At 54.2% G+C, this 19,899-nt stretch overlaps 1 protein-coding gene across 5 annotated transcripts in view; it reads right to left on the reverse strand.

The window, feature by feature from the left end:
* Positions 1 to 10,494: 10,494 nt before the first annotated feature.
* Positions 10,495 to 19,899, reverse strand: part of SBK1 (SH3 domain binding kinase 1) — a 53,416-nt gene continuing 44,011 nt past the window's right edge. For all 5 annotated transcript variants that reach the window (XM_052655405.1, XM_052655421.1, XM_052655439.1 and 2 more), the window contains exons 2-4: positions 17,099 to 17,331; positions 15,142 to 15,344; positions 10,495 to 14,105 (exon numbers count right to left, since the gene is read on the reverse strand). In XM_052655405.1, the coding sequence (XP_052511365.1) occupies positions 13,266 to 14,105; positions 15,142 to 15,344; positions 17,099 to 17,324 (1,269 nt within the window). In that variant the 5' untranslated portion in view covers positions 17,325 to 17,331 and the 3' untranslated portion in view covers positions 10,495 to 13,265. The remainder of the gene's footprint in view (positions 14,106 to 15,141; positions 15,345 to 17,098; positions 17,332 to 19,899) is intronic.

Below are 19,899 nucleotides of genomic sequence, written 5' to 3' on the forward strand. Positions count from 1 at the left end.
AGATTTGTAAACCAGTTAATCCAACCGAACATCTTGAGAAACAATTTAAACAACTGGTGGAGAGTCTGAGGTTGAATTAACACATGCATGGCTTTTTCTAAGCAGATGGGGGGAAAAGAAAGAAAATTACTAACACCAGGAAAACCAAAAGTGCAGAAAGGGAAGGTAATTATAATTTACTACTTGGCTCAGCACTGAGTAGTGTTTACATGTCTTAGCGACATTGGCTGAGATTCTTTGATGGACAGATTAATATCTCTTTCATCAAGTTTAGGAAGTTTTCAGCCACATTTTTCCTCCCTGCCCCAATATGTTTTTCTGTTTTCCCATAGTTTATTTATTGATTTTCGACTGCACAGGGTCTTCGCTGCTGCTCACGGGTTTTCTCTAGTTGCAATGTTCGGGCTTCTCATTGCAGCGGCTTCTCTTGTTGCGGAGCACCCGCTCTAGAGTGCGCGGGGTTTCAGCAGTTGTGGGGCAGGGGCTTGCTTGCTCCACGGCACGTGGGATCTTCCCGCACCAGGGACTGAACCTGTGTCTCCTGCCTTGGCAGGCAGATTCGTTACCACTGAAATCACCAGGGAAGTCCCGTTATTATTTTTTGGCTGTGTTGCATGGCTTGTTAGTTCCCTAACCACAAAATGAACCGGCACTCTCAGAGGTGGAGGCACCAGTCTTAACCTCTGGACCCCCAGGGAAGTCCCTGTGTTATTAATAATAAGTTATATGTAAGTGATTATGAGATTTTGTTTTCATGCAGCTTTGGGGAACCCAAACCCTAAACCCAATTTAGTTTTATTCAGAATGATGAACACATGCGGTGTCTTCTGGTTTATAATTTGATAGTTATGCTTTCCTGGTGCAAACTGGCAGCTCTCTGGGGCTTGGCCATGAACCATTTTCTAGGTCATCCATTTTGCCAAGCCTCAAAAGGAAAACATCTTTTTTAAAAACTATAAATTAAAAAAAATAAAATCAGATCATGTCACACCCTGCTTGAAACCTTCCAGGGCTTCCTCACGCACTCAGGATAGAATCCAAGGTCCTTAAATGACCCAGAAGGGCTGACAATAGCAGCCTCTACTCAATTAGGCTGCAGCCATACCTTCTTCCCAGCTTTTTATTTTTCAAATATTCAAACACGGAGGAACTGAAGGAATGGTATAACAATCACTCATCGTCTGATTCAATAATTACCAATAATTGCTTTATTGCTTGGGCCATGTGTGTGTATTTTGCTAAAACATTTTAGTTAGTTGCAGGCAACATGACATGCGTGCATGCTAAGTCGATTCAGTCATGTCGGTCTCTTTGCGACCCTATGGATTGTAGCTTGCCAGTCTTCTCCGTCCATGGGAGTCTTCAGGCAAAAATACTGGAGTGGGTTGCCATGCCCTCTTCCAGGGGATCTTTCCAACCCAGGGATCGAACCTGAGTCTCTTACATCCCCTTGATTGGCAGGCAGGTTCTTCACCACTAATGTCACCTGGGAAGCCCAGAGCTCATGACACTTTACCCTTAAAGACCTCAGCATGAATCTGCTAAAAACAGGGACATCTTCCTTCACAGTCCCATGCCCTCATCATATCCAAGAAAATTAACAGTAATCCTCAAATATCTTCCAATACTGAAGGAGGAAACAGAACAGGCTCTATCTTGAAAGCATGACTCCATCTTGGGCCAGACTGTGGACTTTGAGCTATATGTCCAGTATCTATGGAAACGACATACCGACTGGAAAACCAGGCCTCCAGAAGGAAGAGCCCCAGGGCTCTCCATAACCTAAAAGAATACCCTAATTATCTGTGTAACTGAATAGAATCATACATTCTATTATGCTTACTGGGGTATGACCACAGGCCTATTGATAATTGTCCACTGTTAACTACTTAGGCTTAAGGCATGTGATCGTGGGTTAACTTTGTATCTTTCTTTTTCCTTTGTTCAGACTAGCTTCAGGGAACCTTATACACTTAGGGTATATAAGTTTTCACAAAAACTGGTCAGGGTCCTTGGCTAAGAGGAGACTCTGTCTTGGGCCCGCTGGTGTGAAAAACTGCACTCCACTATCTGCATTGTCCTTCTGAGTGAATTTGTTTCCTGGAACCCATGGCTACAACAATACTGAGTCCACATTCAAATGAACCCAGTTATTTTCCAAATGAGTTTACAGATGTTTATTTCTTAAATCAGGACCCAGTAAGATTAATATGTTGCATTTTTTCCGGTCTCTGGTAGTCTAGAACAGTTACACATGGTGAGGTTTGGGACCACAGATTAGAGCACCTGGAACCTGTTAGAGATGCAGCTTCTTTGGCCCTGCTCCTGACCTCCTATCTCCAAACTCTGGGGGTGGAGCCTGGGAATCTGTGTTTCAACCAGCTACGTGATTCTTATTCATGCACAAGTTTGCGAATCACTGATAGACCAGCCCAACTTTTCTTCCCCCTGCTTCCTTGTCCTTCACCATCTCCTGGAGATTGCTCAAACTCGTGTCCATCAAGTCGGTGATGCCATCCAACCATTTTGTCCTCTATTGTCCTCTTCTCCTCCTGCCTTCAATCTTTCCCAGCATCAGGGTCTTTTCCATTGAGTCGGCTCTTCACATCAGGTGGCCAAAGTATTAGAGTGTTGTCTTCATGATCATTACTGGCCGTTCCGCTCCGCTTTACTCTATCAGTTTCCTCCCTCTTGCTATCTCTCTCCAGTCCTGTAGCAGAGAAATGTGGCTCCTTCCCTCTTGGGCATTTATTTCCCAGCCTCCCGTATGGTTAGTTATTGTTTAGTCGTTCAGTCATGTCTGACTCTTTGTGACCCTATGGTCTACAGGCTCCTCTGTCCATGGAATTTTCCAGGCAAGAATACTGGAGTAAGTTGCCATTTCTCCAGGGGATCTTTAGGTGTGGTCATATGACCAGTTCCAGTCAATGGGATGTGAGTGGAAGGTGTGTTCCATTTCTGGGACAAAGAGAGAGAATTTATCCTCTCTCTATATTGTTTGCCATCTCCCAACTGAGGCCCCAGGGGGAGCAGAACCACAGACAGAGGTCCTTAAGTCACCATGCAGAAGACCAGCCTCAGACTGTTTGGTGAGGCAGATATAATGTTTGCCACATCAGTTATGATGTTAAGCCACAGAGATTTAGAGTTTCATGTGTTACAGCATCAGTTTAACCAACACACTGACTGTTCCTGCTTCTCTAGGCTCAGATTAAACACAGCTGCCCCGTGACTTCTACGCACTCGTATTTTATTGAGATATTGAAGCAGGTATTGATCAACTTCTCAGTTTCAATTCTACACCTCTGGGAGAAAGACTCAAACTGGCCCAACTTGGGACAGCTTGAGACTACCCATAAGTTACCAGCGATGGCACAAACATGGCAGCGGACCCCTCCATTGCCAGTGGAGGGACAGGGCCATTCTTAAAGAAGATAACTATTTCAATACTTTCTAGTCCTTAAAAACATATGCATATGCAGATAAGGAGTAAAGAAAAACAGGGGGTGAAACTCCCTGGTGGTCCGGCAGTTAGGACTCTGTGCTTTCACTGGGTTTGATCCGTGATAGGGGAATTAGGATCCTGCAAGCCATGTGGCACAGCCGAAAGATAATAAAAATAAAAGATGACATTCTGATGTTAGTTTGCAGGCTTCCATGTGTTGTGCTGTGCTTAGTCACTGAGTTGTGCCCAACTCTTTGCGAACACGCGGACTGTGAAGTAGTACTTAAAAAAAAGAAAAACGGGGAAAAATACAAAGGTGGTTATCCCAGATCCATGAAGAAGAAACAAACATGGTTTCGTTGCAATGGGAGAAAGTAAGAGACATTGAGCACCCAGGAGCAAACCCCCTTTCAAGCCTCAGGATCACACCTGGACTCACATTGGGCTAATACCTCACTGACTGCAAGTCATACGCTTTGACCCCAGATTCAAGAGAATGGGCAGGTCATCCTGCCCGTGGTTGGAGGGCACTGCAAAATAATCTGGCAAAGGACGTGGGTGGAGAGAAGGGTGAAGAATTGGAGGCAAAGGATACATCCCCCACACCCCATCTGAATTTTCCCTGGGAGAATACACCCTCTCTGTCAGTTCCTTGAGTGAGGTTCCACCTCCTGCTCAGGGGTGGAGTAGCTGACAAGGCGTCAGCCAATCAGAGAACTTCATTGCCCTGGCTACTGGTGATTGGCTCATCCATGATACAGGATCCATTCAGGACCAACCAAACGCAATGCAAACACCAGCCAGGACAAGACTGAGAGGAAGGGGACTCACACTTTTTCCAGCTGGGAATCACTCTGAGATGACGCTGGCTGTGGGGACTGGCAGCCATCCTACACCACCGGCAGAGAGGAAGTCCCGGAATAAGTTGACACAGAGGGGGCCGACCTGGTGGAGAGGGAAATCCATCACGGTGTTGAAATTGAAGCCTCTGCATAAGCTGACCCTGATTTGTGCTTCACTTTTACAAATCAGTTTCAAATCAGCCAGTCTGTGTTGGTTTATCTATTCCTGCTGCTGCTGCTGCTGCTGCTGCTGAGTCGCTTCAGTCATGTCCAGCTCTGTGGGACCCTAGGGACTGTAGGTCGCGCCAGGCTCCTCTGTCCATGGGATTCTCCAGGCAAGAATACTGGAGTGGGTTGCCATTCCTTCTCCAGGGGATCTTCCCAACCCAGGGATTGAACCTGGGTCTCCTGCATTGCAGGCAGATTCTTTACCACTAAGCCACCAGGGAAGCCCCATTTATCTGTTCTTCCAGATCAAATAGATCCTGATGAACACTCAGGTAATCTCAGCCTGAGAAGTGAGAATCTAGACCCAGAAGGGCTCAGTGGCTTCTAGAAATCAATGTTACCTATGTTGATCCGTGGCTGCTGTGGGACAGGACCCCATAGATACTGGTGGTTTCAGGGGTCTTACAGATTAGGTTTCTCTGCCTACCAGTCAGAGCGCTCTCTCTCTCTCTCTTTTTAAACTTATTTGGCTGCATTGGATCTTAGTTGCAGCACACCAACTTAGTTTCCCTGTGGCATATGGAATCTTCCCGGACCAAAGATAGAACCTGGGCCCCATGCATTCCAAGGTGGGTTTTTTACCATTGGGCCCGCAGGGAAGTCCAGTTAGAGCTCTTTGTGTGCAAGGGACAGACAATGAACTCAAATAGATCTGTGAGGATATGTTGGCTCATGTAACTGCAAAACCCATTTTGATCTAATTTCAGTCATGGAAGCATGCTAAGTTGCTTCAGTTGTATCAGACTCTTTGCAACCCTATGGATCGCAGCCCGGCAGGCTCCTCCGACCGACTCTTTGTGAGCCTATGGACTATAACCCGCCAGGCTTCTCTGTCTATGAGATTCTCCAGGCAAGAATGCTGGAGTGGGTTGCCATTTCCTCCTCCAGGGGATCTTCTGAACCCAGGTATTGAACCTGTATCTCTTATGTCTCCTGCATTGGCAGGCAGGTTCTTTACCACTAGCGCCACCTGGGAAGCCCATGGATCATTCATGGATCCTTGTATTCAAATAATGTCATCAGAGTCCATCACTCCTTGTCTCAACTCCGCTTCACTCACTGTGTCGGTTTCATGCTTAACGAGAATCTCCCCAAGTGGTGGCAATGATGGCCACCAGGCTTACATCTCACAGGTTACAGCTCTAATGAAAAGAGCATACTTTTTCCCCTAATAGGTGCGGAGAAGAGCCAGGAGCTGCCTAAACGTAGTTATACAACCTGGGCTGTATAACCCAGTTCTGTAAACCTGAGCCAATCGCTGTAGCTCATGAGTAGGACGACGCTGCTTGACAAGACCTGGGTCATGTGATCACCCCATGGAGCCAAGGGATGGAGTAAGCCCCACCAGAACCACGTAGATCAAGAACATGCAAGGGAAACTTGGGTTGCTGTCACCTAGAGAGGGGCAAATGAGTGCTGAACAGGAAATAGCAGATGTCCACTAAATCTTCTGTTATTCTTAGCATCCCATGGTCCTTATCACAGCTGTAATTAATTATAAGCCCCAGTCCTCTACTTTCTGCAGTTGCCCCCATTTTCCTTAAATATCAGAATAAAATGTCATGAACCTCTCACCACATGCTAAGGATATCCAGGCCCCTCCATGATCTTTCTGAGGATTCCCAAGTTGGGGCTCACTGTCTCTTTTTTTTGGTTGAATCACCTGGCACGTGGGATTTTAGTTGCCTGACCAAGGATTGAACCCACATGCCCTGCAGTGGAAGCCCAAAGTCCTAGCCACAGAACCACCAGGAAAGTACCAGGGCTCACTGTCTCTTGAGTTAGGCCATCCTAGTTTATTACTTTTTTTTCCTTAGCTTTATTGAGGTTTAATTGACAAAATAAAATTCTTATATTTAGGGTGTACAATGGGGCTTCCCAGGTGGCGCTAGTGGTAAAGAATCTGCTTGCCAATGCAGGAGATGCAGGAGACATGGGTTCGATCCCTGAGTTGGGAGGAAATGGCAAACCCACTCCAGTATTCTGGCCTGGGAAATCCCATGCACAGAGGAGCCTGGAGGGCTGCAGTCCATGGGGTCGCAGAGAGTCGAACACCACTGAGCATGCACATACGCCATGTACGCTGTACAACTTGATGTTTTGATATGAGTATATTATGAAATGATTACCACCATCATTAGCTAATTAATATATCCTTCAACTCCCGTAGTTCAAATTTTATGTGGTGAGAACACAAGGTATACCTTTGTGGCAAATGTCATGTATACAATACAGTATGTTAATTATACAGCCTACTCTGTGGCTGTCCCCATACGCTCTCGGCCTCTGAAGCCACCATCCTCTTTCTGCCCTTTTGTTTCCACATGGAAACCCCTGAATTCCTCCACTGCCCCAAAGCTCTGTTAACCCAAGGCTGGGTGATGAATATTCTCCTCCCCTCAACTTCTAGTAAATACCTCAAATTTACTTTTCCTCCACCCACATTTCCACCCCAATCCAGGCACTAGATGGCTGGGTAGGGCTTGACATTTTTGAGACAGAGATGCTGTGTGGGGACTGTCTTCCTGAGTGATATAAGTTGAGCAGGCATCCACTGTCTGGCATGAAGGGTATACTGGGAGCTTTGAGGTTGCCCCCGCCAGTGCTCCTTGTCTTGACAGCTTTAACTGTCACTGGCGAGGACTGGGGAAATTTTGCCTGGGGTTCAAGGAGCACCTTGGGGAAAAAGGAACCAAAGAAGGAAATCTCTTCTCTTCTGAAGTTCAGTGTCATAGGAAATCTTTTGAGGGACTAAATTAATCTAGACTGAAGACTATGGGCAGGAAAGGACACTAAATGCTCTGGAGAAGAAACTTTCCATGATCAAGGGGAGGTTCAGTTCAGTTCATTTCAGTTGCTCAGTCGTGTCCGACTCTTTGTGACCCCATGAACCGAGTGTGCCAGGCCTCCCTGTCCATCACCAATTCCCGGAGTCCACCCAAACCCATGTCCATTGAGTTGGTGATGCCATCCAACCATCTCATTCTCTGTCATCCCCTTCTCCTCCTGCCCTCAACCTTTCCCAGCATCAGGGTCTTTTCAAATGAGCTAGCTCTTTGCATCAGGTGGCCAAAGTATTGGAGTTTCAGCCTCAACATCAGTCCTTCCAATGAACACCCAGGACTTCAAAAGCGTCAATTCTTCTGCACTCAGCTTTCTTTATAGTCCAGCTCTCACATCCATACATGACCACTGGAAAAACCATAGCCTTGACTAGATGGACCTTTGTTGACAAAGTAATGTCTCTGCATTTTAATATGCTGTGGCCTGGGCTAAACAGAAGGATCCAAGGGATTTCCGGGGGTTGGTTGGGTTCTGAAACAGTGTGATGTTTTTATGGAAACCCTTGTCAAGCCCCTTTGAGCTGGCAGGACGATGACTTCTATCACCTGGAGGATGCCTGAGTTCAGCAGTGACACTGAATGGCAGACAGAAGCAACAGCGCAGAAAACCAAGGCCCCCTAGTGGCAAGTCCTGGCATTCTCTGACACATTGTTCAGTAGCTAAGCTGTGTCCTACTCCTTGGGGCCCCATGAACTGCAGCACGCCAGGCTTGACACATTGGGGGTTACAAAGAGGGGATATTTGTACATTAGTAGATTTCCCTTCCATCTCCATGTTGTTGTTGTTTAGTTGCTAAGTCGTGTCCAACTCTTTTGCAATCCCATGGACTGTAGCCTGCCAGGCTCCTCTGTCCATTGGATTCTCCAGGTAAGAATACTGGAGTGGGTTGCCATTTGCTTCAGGGGATCTTCTTGACCCAGGGATCGAACCTATGTCTCCTGTATTAGCAGGCAGATTCTTTACCACTGATTCACCAAAGTGTTCTGTTTTGTAGGGGACTATTGCCCCCAGGTATCCACCTTTATCATTGCAAACAAATAGCAGACATTTTCAAAAAATTCTTGGGTAGGATTCCTTCCCCATCTGATCTAGTCTGGGTGGGTTTTTTTTTCCCCTCGCTGTCTCTATTTTTTTTAAATTTGTTTTTATTTATTTATTTGGCTGTGTCAGGTCTTAGAGGTGGGATCTTCCATCTTTGTTGCCTCTTGTGGAATCTTTGGTTGTAGCATGCAAACCCTTTAGTTGTGGCATTTGGGATCTAGTTCCCCAACCAGGGTCCGAACCCAGACGCCCTGCATTGGGAGTGCGGAGTCCTAGCCACTGGACCACTAAAGAAGTCTTTTTTTCCACTTATTTCCCCCCTTTCTCTTTTACCTCCATGCCTCTCAATTTCATAGATAGTTTTGTAACCTATTTAATGCCTGTTTTTAGGAAGTAAGCTTCAGGAGATATGGATTGTATATCTTGTTTATTGCTATATCCTCGGCCCCTAAAATAGTATTAGGCATTCATTCACTCAGTTGACAAATTCTTATGGAGTGTCGTGTGCCAGGCCCTGTACTAGGCATTGGGTGGGGGTGGGGAGGGGAGTAGCAATTTGCCAAATACTGACTCTGCTCTTATGGAACTTATGTTCTAGTGGGGAGAGATGGAGAACAAACCAATACTTGGTATCGGGAATGGTGGGGCGTGAAGCAGGGTGAGGAGCATCTGCTCCAGGAAGTGGACTCTGATCATTGGCATTGGAGCAGGGACCTGAAGGAGGGGAAAGGGAGCTGCAGGGAGATTTGGGAGAGCCCAAGGCAAGGATTCAAGCCCTGAGGGTAGAGTGTACTTGGCTGACCTAAAGGCCAACAGGGCCTGAAGGCAGCACAGGCTTGGAGTAGGGAGTGGGACCTTTGAAGGCCACTGTAAGGACTTCAGCTCTGATTTGGAGTGAAGTAGGGAGATTTTCTGGGGCTTCCCAGGTGGTGCTGATGGTGAAGAATCCCTAGCTAATGCAGGAGATGCAGGAGACACAGGTTCGATTCCCGGGTCAGGAAGATTCCCTGGAAGAGGGCATGGCAACCCACTCCAATATTCTTGCCTGGAGAATCCCATGGACAGAGGAGTCTGGTGGGCTGCCATTCATAGAGTTGCAAAGAGTTGGACACAACTGAAGTGACTTAGCATGCATGCATGCAGGGAGCTTTTGTAGGCTTTCCAACAGGATGACAGGTGTCACCTATGTGCAGACTCATTCTGGCTGCTGTCCTGATAAGACCCTGAAGAGGCTCAGGAGAGGAAGCTGGGAGTGAGTGAGGAGCACCAGGCAAACGAGGGGTGCCAACTTCCTTGCTGGCAGTGCACGCACTCAGATTCTGGGTAGAGCTGTGGCTGAAGGCAGAGCCGACAGAACTGTTCTGTTGTCACGAGTACATAATTAATAAATATTTGCTGAATGAATGTCGAATCATGAAACTCCTCATCGCCTGCCTGACTCCTCTGCGTTAGAACGTCCATTTGCCTGCTGCCTCGAGTCTGCAGCCTCAGCCAATCAGCTTTTTTGCACCCGCTGTGCCTGCCACCCAGACAACAAGCCTCTGGTCTCCGTCTTTGGGGAGTTCCTGCCGCCTCCGAACTTGACCGGCTTCCCGGTTACGTAATTTCACAGCCCCCAGCCTTCCACGTGGGTGATGTCTGCTACATCAGTAGACCACTGGCTGCCCGAGGATGGGGCCCCATCTGTCCTGTTTACTGGCACATCCCCAGGCCCCGCTAGGAAGCCAGGTGCACAGAACGCGCCCGGTAAACATTTGCTGCTGGGTGGCTGGATGAGTCGCCTATTCTGGTCCTCTGGGCTTTTTGGCCGCTATTTCCTGCCCAGTTTGTAGGGCTCCACGCTGAAGCTGGAGTCCAGTTCAGGGAAAGCTCCCTACTTCTCCCCCACAGAACCCAGGTCCTTGTTCCTTTCATGCTCCATCATCCCTGGCTGGGGCCTCCTCTAGCTCACACAAGAGGTCGCAGGAGGCCTGGGGTGGCTGCCTTTGGACCCTGCAGACCCCACCTTAAACCATGTGTTGTCTTGTTTCCAGAGTTAATTCTGCGTATCTCCCTCTCTAGGCCCTATCTGAGACAACACAAGACACCCAGTGGTAATTTTTCTAAACTTTTCTTTATTTTATAGCAATTGTCATGATTAGAGAAGTAAATAACACATTTAAAAACCTTCTGAGGGCCAAAGGATGCCAGAGTATTTACAAACACACGGTGGAGGACGGTGGCAACATGAGGGTCTGGGGCTGCGGGGCTGGGATCCCACCCAGGCCCCGAGTCAGGCTGCAATGCTGACACCAGCCACCAGGATGGTCCCACCGGCCACAGCGTGGGCCCGGGGAGCATTGGCAGCCTTAGGGCTCTGCTCAGCTGGCCTGGTGGCAGACCGCTTAGCTAACCTGTGGCCCTGCCTCCTGCCCAGGGGCTCACCACACCCCACAGGCCAGCTCCGAGGGGCCTCTGGGAAGCACCGAAGGACAGGGGGCAGTGTAGGGGGCGCGGGGCTGGGACAGAGGTCGGGGATGACCCGGCCGGCCCCAGGTGGGACAGAGACACGTGCGCATGTGCGCACACACAAACACCTGCACAGAAGAATCGCGAGGGTTTTTTTTCCTAAGTCTTCAGGTCTACGGTGTGATTCTTTTTTTGCTATTTACTTGTTCTTTGACAGTGACATAAACTGAGGTAAACATCTGTGACCAACACCTCTCCTAAGGGGCAAAGGGTCCCAGCCCCCACAGCAGAGGTGGTGGTGGCGGCGGCAGCGGCGGTGGCAGCAAGGCCCCGACGCGGAGGGCGGGCAGAACCGGTTCCAGTCCTGCTTCGCTGTAGGCTGCCGCTGCCCCCCTCTGTGCCTCTGACAACAGGGGCTGGGCTACAGAACTACGGTCCCTTCCCAACTCTAACATCCTAGATACTACGACGAGGGAGAGACTCTCAAACAGGATCTTAACAGAGAGAGAGAGAGAGAGAAAGAGGGCGCACGCGAGGGGTGTCTACTTGGAATCTCGCTTCCGTGTTATTGCAGGAGAGATGGGATGTCGAGAGGCCTAAGGCAAAAGGAGAAGTCGAGGCTGGGAGAGGTGCCCAGATGGGCTCCAGGTGGGCTGGGGCGGGGGCAGTGATGGGGAGGCAGGCCCTGCTTCAAGGCTTGGCCCTTGGTGGGAGGAGGGGGGGGTTGCTACTTACCTGGCATGTGTTGGGCCCCCATGCCCGCCGGGGAGGTGGGTCTCTAGATGGGCGGGCACACTGAGGAGGGAGGGGGGCCAGGCCCTGGGGCAACCACACACTGTAAACTGGACCCGGGCAGGGCGGGGGGACCTATAGCCCTTTTGCATGGTGGGAATGAGGGTGAATGGAGAAGTGGGGGCTCCTGGCCAGAGGGTCCCCTCTGGTCAGCGTGGCCCACTAGGGAGCCCCCTCAAATGGCCGAGAACCCTGGAAGGGACCCTGGAAGGTGTGGCCTGGGACAGCAGGCGGGGTGCTGCCAGGCAGAGGGAGCAGCCTCTCCCAGGATGAGGTTATTGCGGGGTCCCAGGCCTCTACGGACAGGGCAGGAGTTGTGAGGGCAGGCTTTGTGAGTCTGGGCTCCTCCGGCCTGCGGGTGCCTCCTTGCCAGGCTCCCTGAGAGGTGTGCTGAGCCGGGGGCCTGAGCGCCTCTGGCAGCTGCCCGCTGAGAATCCTGGGGCAGAGTGACTGGGGTGTCCGGATGCAGTCACTGAACACACGAGGCTACACGCACACAGGTGCCTTCTGCATGTGCTCACACTGCACAGGTACCTGTTCACACGCTCACTCCCTCCCATTTCCAGGGCCTCTTGTTCTTACACCCACACCCCAGTATGAGCAACTTGGGAGACATGGGGATGGAGTCAGCCCCAGGCTCAGATGTTGGACTCCAGCAGAAATCCGGGAGAAATTCCTGGCACAAGTAACCTCACCGCCTGCTCAAAGTCCAGGCCACTGTCTGGGCTGGGGGAGCGAGGATTGAGAGGATCTGAGCAAGGTTTCCCTGGCCTGGGGAAGGTGCCGGTGGGCAGGCCAAGCTGGGGCGCGCCCGGGCTCTGAACTCATTCCCCGGGCCTGGTGATGCAGGGGCATGAGGCCCCTGGCCACGGAGACCAGTTGTCCTGAAATCCCTGTAAGGGGAGGGGAGGGCTGCGGCCTCTCTGGCTGTGTGTGATCTTGGCCGGCCGCCCTCCTTTTGGGCTCTATGTCCTCATGGGTTGGGGGGAAGGACTGGGTGGTGGGAGAGTCACTGGATTCTTGGGGCCTGTGTTTACACACACACACTGCTGTGACATCCAGACGTTTGCTACATTTTTGCAGGGGGCGTGGTCCCTCCCCTCTAACCCTCCCTGGAAAGGGGCCGGTCTCAGATGAGCAACACCGCTGCCCTTGGCTCACCGCCCTCCTCCCAGTCAGTTAGTGCCTAGACGCCCTAAGCCCTTTCTCGGCCCCAGCACTTGAGTTCCTTTTCGTTCCCAGGGTGGGGGTGGGGGCGGGAAGGTTGGGAGGGGGGCAGGAAAAGGGGTAGGGCTGCTGGATGATCTGCCAGGGGGTTGCAAAGGGCCCGGAGCCACTAGTTCAGGGTCCCAGGTTCAGGGAGGTGTGGGGGAGTCTGCCGGCAAGCTCCCTTGCTCCTGGTGTCGGGGGTGGGTGGTGGGGGGGGGGCCTCTGAATCCTCGGGTCTGTGGGGCTGGGCTCCTTTGGTGGCATCTCACCGGCCCGCCGCCGGGCCGGGCGCCTGCCTCGCCTACCACTACTCCCTCCTGCCGCCGCAGGGGGCTGGCCGCTTCGGCCAGGGCGGCTCCCTGCGCCCCGGCCTGGCTGCTGCTCGGCGCCCGGGCCCCGAGGGCGGCGGGGGCGGCTCAGACGCAGATCTCGATGGCCGTGGCCAGCACCACCTGCCCTTTGCTTTTGTCCGGGCGGCCGTCGGTCCTGCCGGGAGGCCCTGGGGGGGCCAGGCCGGGCTCGGGCACGGGGACCGGCACGGGCACGGGGACGGGGACCGGCACAGGTCCGGGCCCGACGGGGGGAGGCGCGGGCCGAGAGCCGCTGCCGCTCTCGGTCAGCACCGTCCGCTTGAGCGGCCCGGGCGCCTCGAGGCGCAGCGGCCCGGCGGCCGGCGGGCGGTCCCCGGCGGGCTTGCGCGCGCGGTGCGAGGGCCGGCGCCGCAGCTCGGACGTGAGCTCGTGCTTGAGGAAGCGGAAGACCTCCTTAGCCGGCCCGCGGCGCTCGGGCTCCAGCGCCAGGAGCCGCTGGAACATGCGCAGCGCTGGCTCGGTGAAGCGGCGCCACTGCGACGGCAGCCCCGGCAGGCGGCCCCGCTGCCAGCGCACGAACTCCTCGAAGAAGGCGTCGGCGCCCGACGCCGCCTCCCACGGGAAGTTGCCGGTGAGCACGCAGAAGATGAGCACGCCGAAGGCCCACACATCCACGCCAGTGTCCACCGCGAAGCCGTCGGCGCGGCCCGCCTGGCACACCTCGGGCGCTGTGTACGGGATGGTGCCGCTCACCCGCTTCACGCGGCAGCCCACGCGGCGCGTCATGCCGAAGTCGGCCAGCTTCACGCGCCGGCACTCGCGGTCGAACAGCAGCACGTTCTCCGGCTTGATGTCGCGGTGCACCAGCTGCCGACCGTGCATGAAGTCCAGCGCCAGGCCCAGCTGCTGCACGCAGCGCTTCACGGTGTCCTCGGGGAGCCCCACCTGTGGCCGGGGGAGAGGGCGGGAGGGCGGCTCAGGGGCGCGGACAGGTTCCACCGGGCCCTCTCTCTCCACCCCCGCCCCGCCCGGCCCTCTCCTCCCAATCCCCGCCCCTCAACCGCCCCCTCCTTCCCATCCCCGCCCCCTCCTTCCCATCCCTGCCCCCCCAACCGCCCTCTCCTTCCCATTCCTCCGCCCCTCCCATCCCCGCCCCCGCCCCGTCCCTCAACCCGAACTCCTTGCGGGGTCCCTTTCCTGGGCAGATCCGGGGCCAGCCGCCCTTCCTTATCCTACTTGGGCATCCCCGGCTCCCTCCCTGGCCCCCGGGTTTTCACACACCCCTCGAACCTTCCCCACCTTTTCCCCCAGTACCTGTACGGAGCGCCTGCTTTGGGCCAAGTACTGGGTTAATAAGGACCCTATCCGGCATGGTGTGCTGTATGCCCATCTCACTTAAACGGCAGCTCTGAGAGGCCTTGTCACTTATCCGGTGAGCGGCAGGGCAGTGTTTCATCCTGGCCGACTGCAAAGCCAGGTGCCGGGAATCCCCGGGGGCAGTCTCCCCATCCCGGGCACCTCCTCTGGGAAGGCTGGTGGCCCTGCCACCTTCCCTCTTGGGTCCCCACCTCCTATACAGCAGCGGAGGAGGGGGCTGCTGGACTTCATCCCACCCACCGGCTGGTCCTTATCACAGTACGGTGCCTAAGTCAATTCAGTCGTGTCTCTTTGCGACCCTGTGAACTGTAGCAGGCCAGGCTCCTCTGTCCCTGGGATTCTCCAGGCAAGAATACCGGAGTGGGTTGCCATTCCCTTCTCCATCATCTTAGTGCCTCATGTGGCCAACTGTGGAGTGTCTGTTTCCCCCACTAGGCCCATAGCAGGAGCTTTTGTTCACTGTGTATCTGCAGCCCTCCAAACAATGACTGATACACAGTAGGCGCCTAATAAATGATTTAAGCGAGTGGCCTGACTCCTCTTCAGCTCTCACACTCGGGGACCCAGAAGAGCCTCTCCCCTCCCTCAGCCACCGCCCCAGTACCTGAGGAGGAATAATGTCGAACAGGTCCCCGGCGGGCGCGTACTCCTGGGCGAAGACATAGCAGTCTTCCGTCTCAAACACGACGTCGAAGACCTTGATGATGAAGGGGCTGGAGGAGAGGCTGTTGGTAATGCTCACCTCCCGCAGGAAGTTCTTCAGCTTGGTTTTGCTCTTGTTCACAAACTTCAGCGCCATCTTCGTGCCTAGCGGGGCGATAGTGAGAGCGGTGAGGACCCCTCTCCCTGCGCCCCTGCGCTTCACACAGCCGGGCCTGTCTGTGCAGCCTGTCTGGGCCGCAGCGCATGACTCAACGGGAGCCCCAGTGGGCAGGCTGTCGTTTCACAGGTAGGAAACTGAGGCCCAGAGAGGGGAAGGCTCTGCAGCAAGTCAGGCGTCAGCCTGGGTCCTCTCTGCCCCGCCTGCAGCCCTCCATGAGGCGGGCCTGCTGCTTCCTCCACCCTCTTGTTTTCCTCCTGACACACTGTGTACTTACGTATCTTGTCTGTCTGCCCCTGGTCAGAAGGCCCTTGAGCACAGGAAACTATCTGGTTTTTTTTTAAGATTTTTTTGTTGTGGACCATTTTTTCAAGTCTTTCATGAATTTGTTACATTATTGCTTCTGTTCTTGGCTGTGAGGCATGTGCCATCCCAGTTCCCTGACCAGGGATGGAACGGGCACTCCCCTGCACTGGGAGCTGAAGTCCCAACCACTGGACCACCAGGGAGTCCCAGGAACCTGTGTCTTGTTTGCTCTTGTATCTCCAGCGCTCACAGAAGAGCCTGGTGCACTGCAGGTGCTCCGGAAACTTTTGTTAAGTAGATGAATAAGTAAGAAGGCACTAGACACACAGAGGTGAGGGCCTGCAAGGCACGTGTCCCCGACTCTGAGCTTGAGCAGCCATCTGTACCCACCTGGGTACAGAGCTGTGTGACACGTGTGTATTCACAGAGAGCTTACACATTGCGGGTCTTGCCTTCTGCACTTCATGTTCACAACTCACTTTTTATAAAAACCCTATCAACTGGGCATTAATACTCCTCTGTTTCACAAAGGAGGAAACCTAGGCACAGAGAGGTTAAGTCACTTGCCCCAGGTCACACAGCAAGCAAGCAGCCAAGCTCAGGTGACCCCATGCCCAAGGTTCCTCCTTCTGGCCCGGTCCCCTCTGAATGCAGCTGTGGGCACCTATGCAGCCCCCATCCCTGGCTGGCTGATGGGCACTGCAGTGAGCTTACACTGTGGGGAAGGCATCACGTTTAGCAGTTAAGCGAGAAGGCCCTGGAGCTGATGACTGGGGGCTCATCCTAGCTCACACTTTCTGTAGCTGCATGACCTGGGCTGAGTGACTGCATCTTTCTGGGTCTCAGTGTCCTCGGGATCTGAGGAAGGGAGCAGCCACATGGACCTCACAGGGCCCTCTCCCACCTGCTGTTATGCATGGTGCTCTGTTTGCGAGGACCCCAGTTCAGTTTGGTCCAACCTCCCGGGGACAGCTATCACATATATGCTGGTCATCCCCCAAACACCACTGCCAGCCCTGACCTTTCCCCTGATTCCACACGTCCCCAGGCACACCTCCTCGACTGTCCTGAGGGCACTTTTGTTCAGTTGCTCAGTTGTGTCTGACTCTTGGTGACCCCATGGACTGCAGCATGCCAGGCTTCCCTGTCCTTCACTATCTCCCGGAGTTTGCTCACACTCATGTCCATTGATTCGGTGATGCCATCCCACCATCTCGTCCTCTTTGGCTGTCCTCAGGGCACTGTGGATGGCCCCAGAGCAGCCCACTTTCCCCAGAGATTCCTCCCTTGTCCCCTCTTTCCCGGCCTGCTTCACGCCACACTCTCTCCACTGGTAGCACAGACTCTCCTTCCCTGCTGGCCTCCTGGCCCCCACAGAGAGCCCCCACCAGGTCCCCACTCCTGTCTTACAGCGGGCCGCCCTGCAGATACTCACCCGTGCCCTTGTAGGCCACGAGGTCGACCTTCCCATAGGTGCCCTTGCCCAGCTCCCGGACGAGTTCGTAGTGCTTGGTGACGTCGCTCGCGGCCACTGTGCGGAGGGTCAGCGCCTGCATGTCTTCGGTGAGGAGGGGCACGCCGGCACCCAGCCCAGGGGCGGTCCCTGGCCCGCAGCAGGGCAGGGAGTGGGGCGGCTCGGGCTCTGGGCAGCCCACGCTCATCTTCTCCCTGGTGTGGGGGTAGGGAGAGGGATGGAGTGTGACATCAGACCCCTCCACTCCCCACTTCCTCCCGGTCCAGGGCCCAGGATGTCTGGGGCTGGGCCCGATGCCAGGCCTAAGATGACCACCAGGCGGCGACAAGCATCTTTGCTGCAAATGGTTGGTTGTTTAGTTGCTAAGGCGTGTCCAAACTCTTTGAGACCCCACAGACTCGTAGCCCACCAGACTCCTCTGTCCATGGGATTCTCCAGGCAAGAATACTGGAGGGTGTTGCCATGGCCTCCGCCAGGGATCTTCCTGACCCAGGGTTCAAACCTGCATCTCTTACGTCTCAGGACAGGTAAAGCGGGTTCTTTACCACTGAGTCACCTGGTTCAGTGGTAAAGAAGAATCACCTGGGAAGTCCCCATCCTTTCCCTGAAGCTTCAGGGTCAGGCCTGAGCCAGCAATCCCCAGAGACACGGCCATTGTCCCACCGCTCCCTACTTGGGCGTCTCATGCTATCATCCAGACACAGTGTCAGGCAAGGCACACGTGTTTACGTCACACAAAGACATGCCACATACTGAGTTCACACGGGTGCTCCCATTCACAAGTATTGATCAGCACCTGCTGTTTGCCAGGTGTGGTTTGGAGCCCTGGGGACACAGCCCTGAACACACAGACTTATGTTCAAGGTGGGGAAATGGACAGTACACAGTAAGCCCACAAATTATATATTGTGATAAAAGGTGACATTGGCTATAGAGAAAATAAGGCTGGGGAGGGGCAGGGGGTTGTGAGGGGAGGTTGTTCAGTCAAACAGTCGTTTCGGCTCTTTGCGACCCCATGGACTGCAGCACGCCAGGTTCTGCTGTCCGTGGGGTTTCTCAGGCAAGAATACTGGACTGGGTAGCCATTTCCTTCTCCAGGGGATCTTCCCGACCCAGGGATGGAACCCAGGTGTCCTGCATTGCAGGCAGATTCTTCACCGACTGAGCCTCCAGGGAAGCCGTAACAGGGGGCAGAAGTCTCAGATAAAACCCTGGCAGGGCGGCGCAGGCTGGCCACATCCCCACCAAGGCCTTATAATCCGTCCCCCGACCTCAGACGACCACACACAGCCCAGCTCAAGTACACAGCTGCAGCTGTAGCTCCTGGGTCCCCGCCCAGGCTCCTCGGATACAAGGACAGAATGCCTTTTCCACCACGACCCACCCTCCACTTTCACCGCTGGTCCCCTTCCGTGTTCACACGGGCTGGGGGAGGGGGCTTCCTGGACACACCCACCCCTTCGGGGATACTGAGTTTGCCTCCTGATGGTGCTGGGGGCGCAGAGAGCTGCAGTGGGAAGCGTTCAGGGTTGGGTGACAACGAATGCTTATCTGGGGTTTGCATTTCTCGTCCGTCTAACGGGGGGAGGCTTAGACCAGGGAGCCAAGCAACCGGGAGCAAGTGTCTGTGTGCCCATGTCTGCCTATGCACCAGTGAAGGAGGCCGCCGATGAACCCCCTCTGGGCTGAGCCTCAGCAGCCATCCCCGGGTGCAGCTCCTCCGCCCTCGCTCCCTTCTCCCTCCTGTAGGTGGACCACCAGCGCTCTCGGTACCCACAGCCTGCCCCTCAGCCCCCAGCCCTGCCCTCGTGGTTCAGAGTGAAGGCACAGACTTGGAGCCAGACTGCCTAGTTGGAAGCCGGGCTCGATGACTTGCTAGCTGGATGTCCTTGCGCAAGTTACTTCCTGTCTTTGTGCCTCAGTTTCCCCATCTTATAAAAAGAATACAACAGTATCTTTTCCCTGAGGATTATAGGACATGAAGTGGTTGGTCCCTGGTGCACAGTAAGCGCCCCCCAAGAGGCAGGTGTGGTTGGGTTCTCATTCTGATGATGCTCGCCTGCTGAGCTGGGGTGAGCCCAGCCCGGGAGCCTGGTGTCTCTACCCTGGCCCGGCCGCTCCCCTTCCAGGCCCAAACCCTCTTTTCCTCCTCTGCTTTCCCCTTCCCCCTCGGCACGACCCAGCCTCCCACTTCACGCGGAGAAGAAGAACATCAGGAGGGAACTTCCTGCCTCCCACCCAGCCCCAAACAGAGCTCCATCTGCACGTCCTCCTGGCTGGCTGCGGGGAGGGGGGGGGGGGGGTGGGTGGGGGTTGGGGGGGCGGGGGACGGTGGCGGGGACAGGGAGGGTGACAGGGAGGGCAGTGCAGGGAGCCATCCTCCCCTCCTCTGCTCTGGCTCCCGCCCCCTGCTTCTTCCTCGGTATCCCGCTCCCCAACACAGGCCCCTCCCCTCCATTCATGAAGTCCCATACGGTGCTCTCCCCTCCGAGAGTCTCCAGCGAGAACCTAGGACCCCCAACCCTGCTCCCTCCACTAGCAACAGTGTGTCGAACCCAGCCCTGCCTGGCATGGCCACCGAGTCTATGCAGTGCCTGCTCAGGGCAGGACAGCACTGGGCATCTCCCTCCTGCAGAGCTAAAGTAGGGTGACATCTCCCCACGACAGTCTCCGGGCTAAAAGGGTCAGCTCTCCCAATCCCGGTCACATGTCCGCCCACTGCCTGGGTGGAGAGGACTCCAAGAGGGAACAGCCAGGTCACG

The sequence above is a fragment of the Budorcas taxicolor genome, chromosome 2, assembly GCF_023091745.1.
Source record: "Budorcas taxicolor isolate Tak-1 chromosome 2, Takin1.1, whole genome shotgun sequence".
NCBI classification, from domain to species: domain Eukaryota; kingdom Metazoa; phylum Chordata; class Mammalia; order Artiodactyla; family Bovidae; genus Budorcas; species Budorcas taxicolor.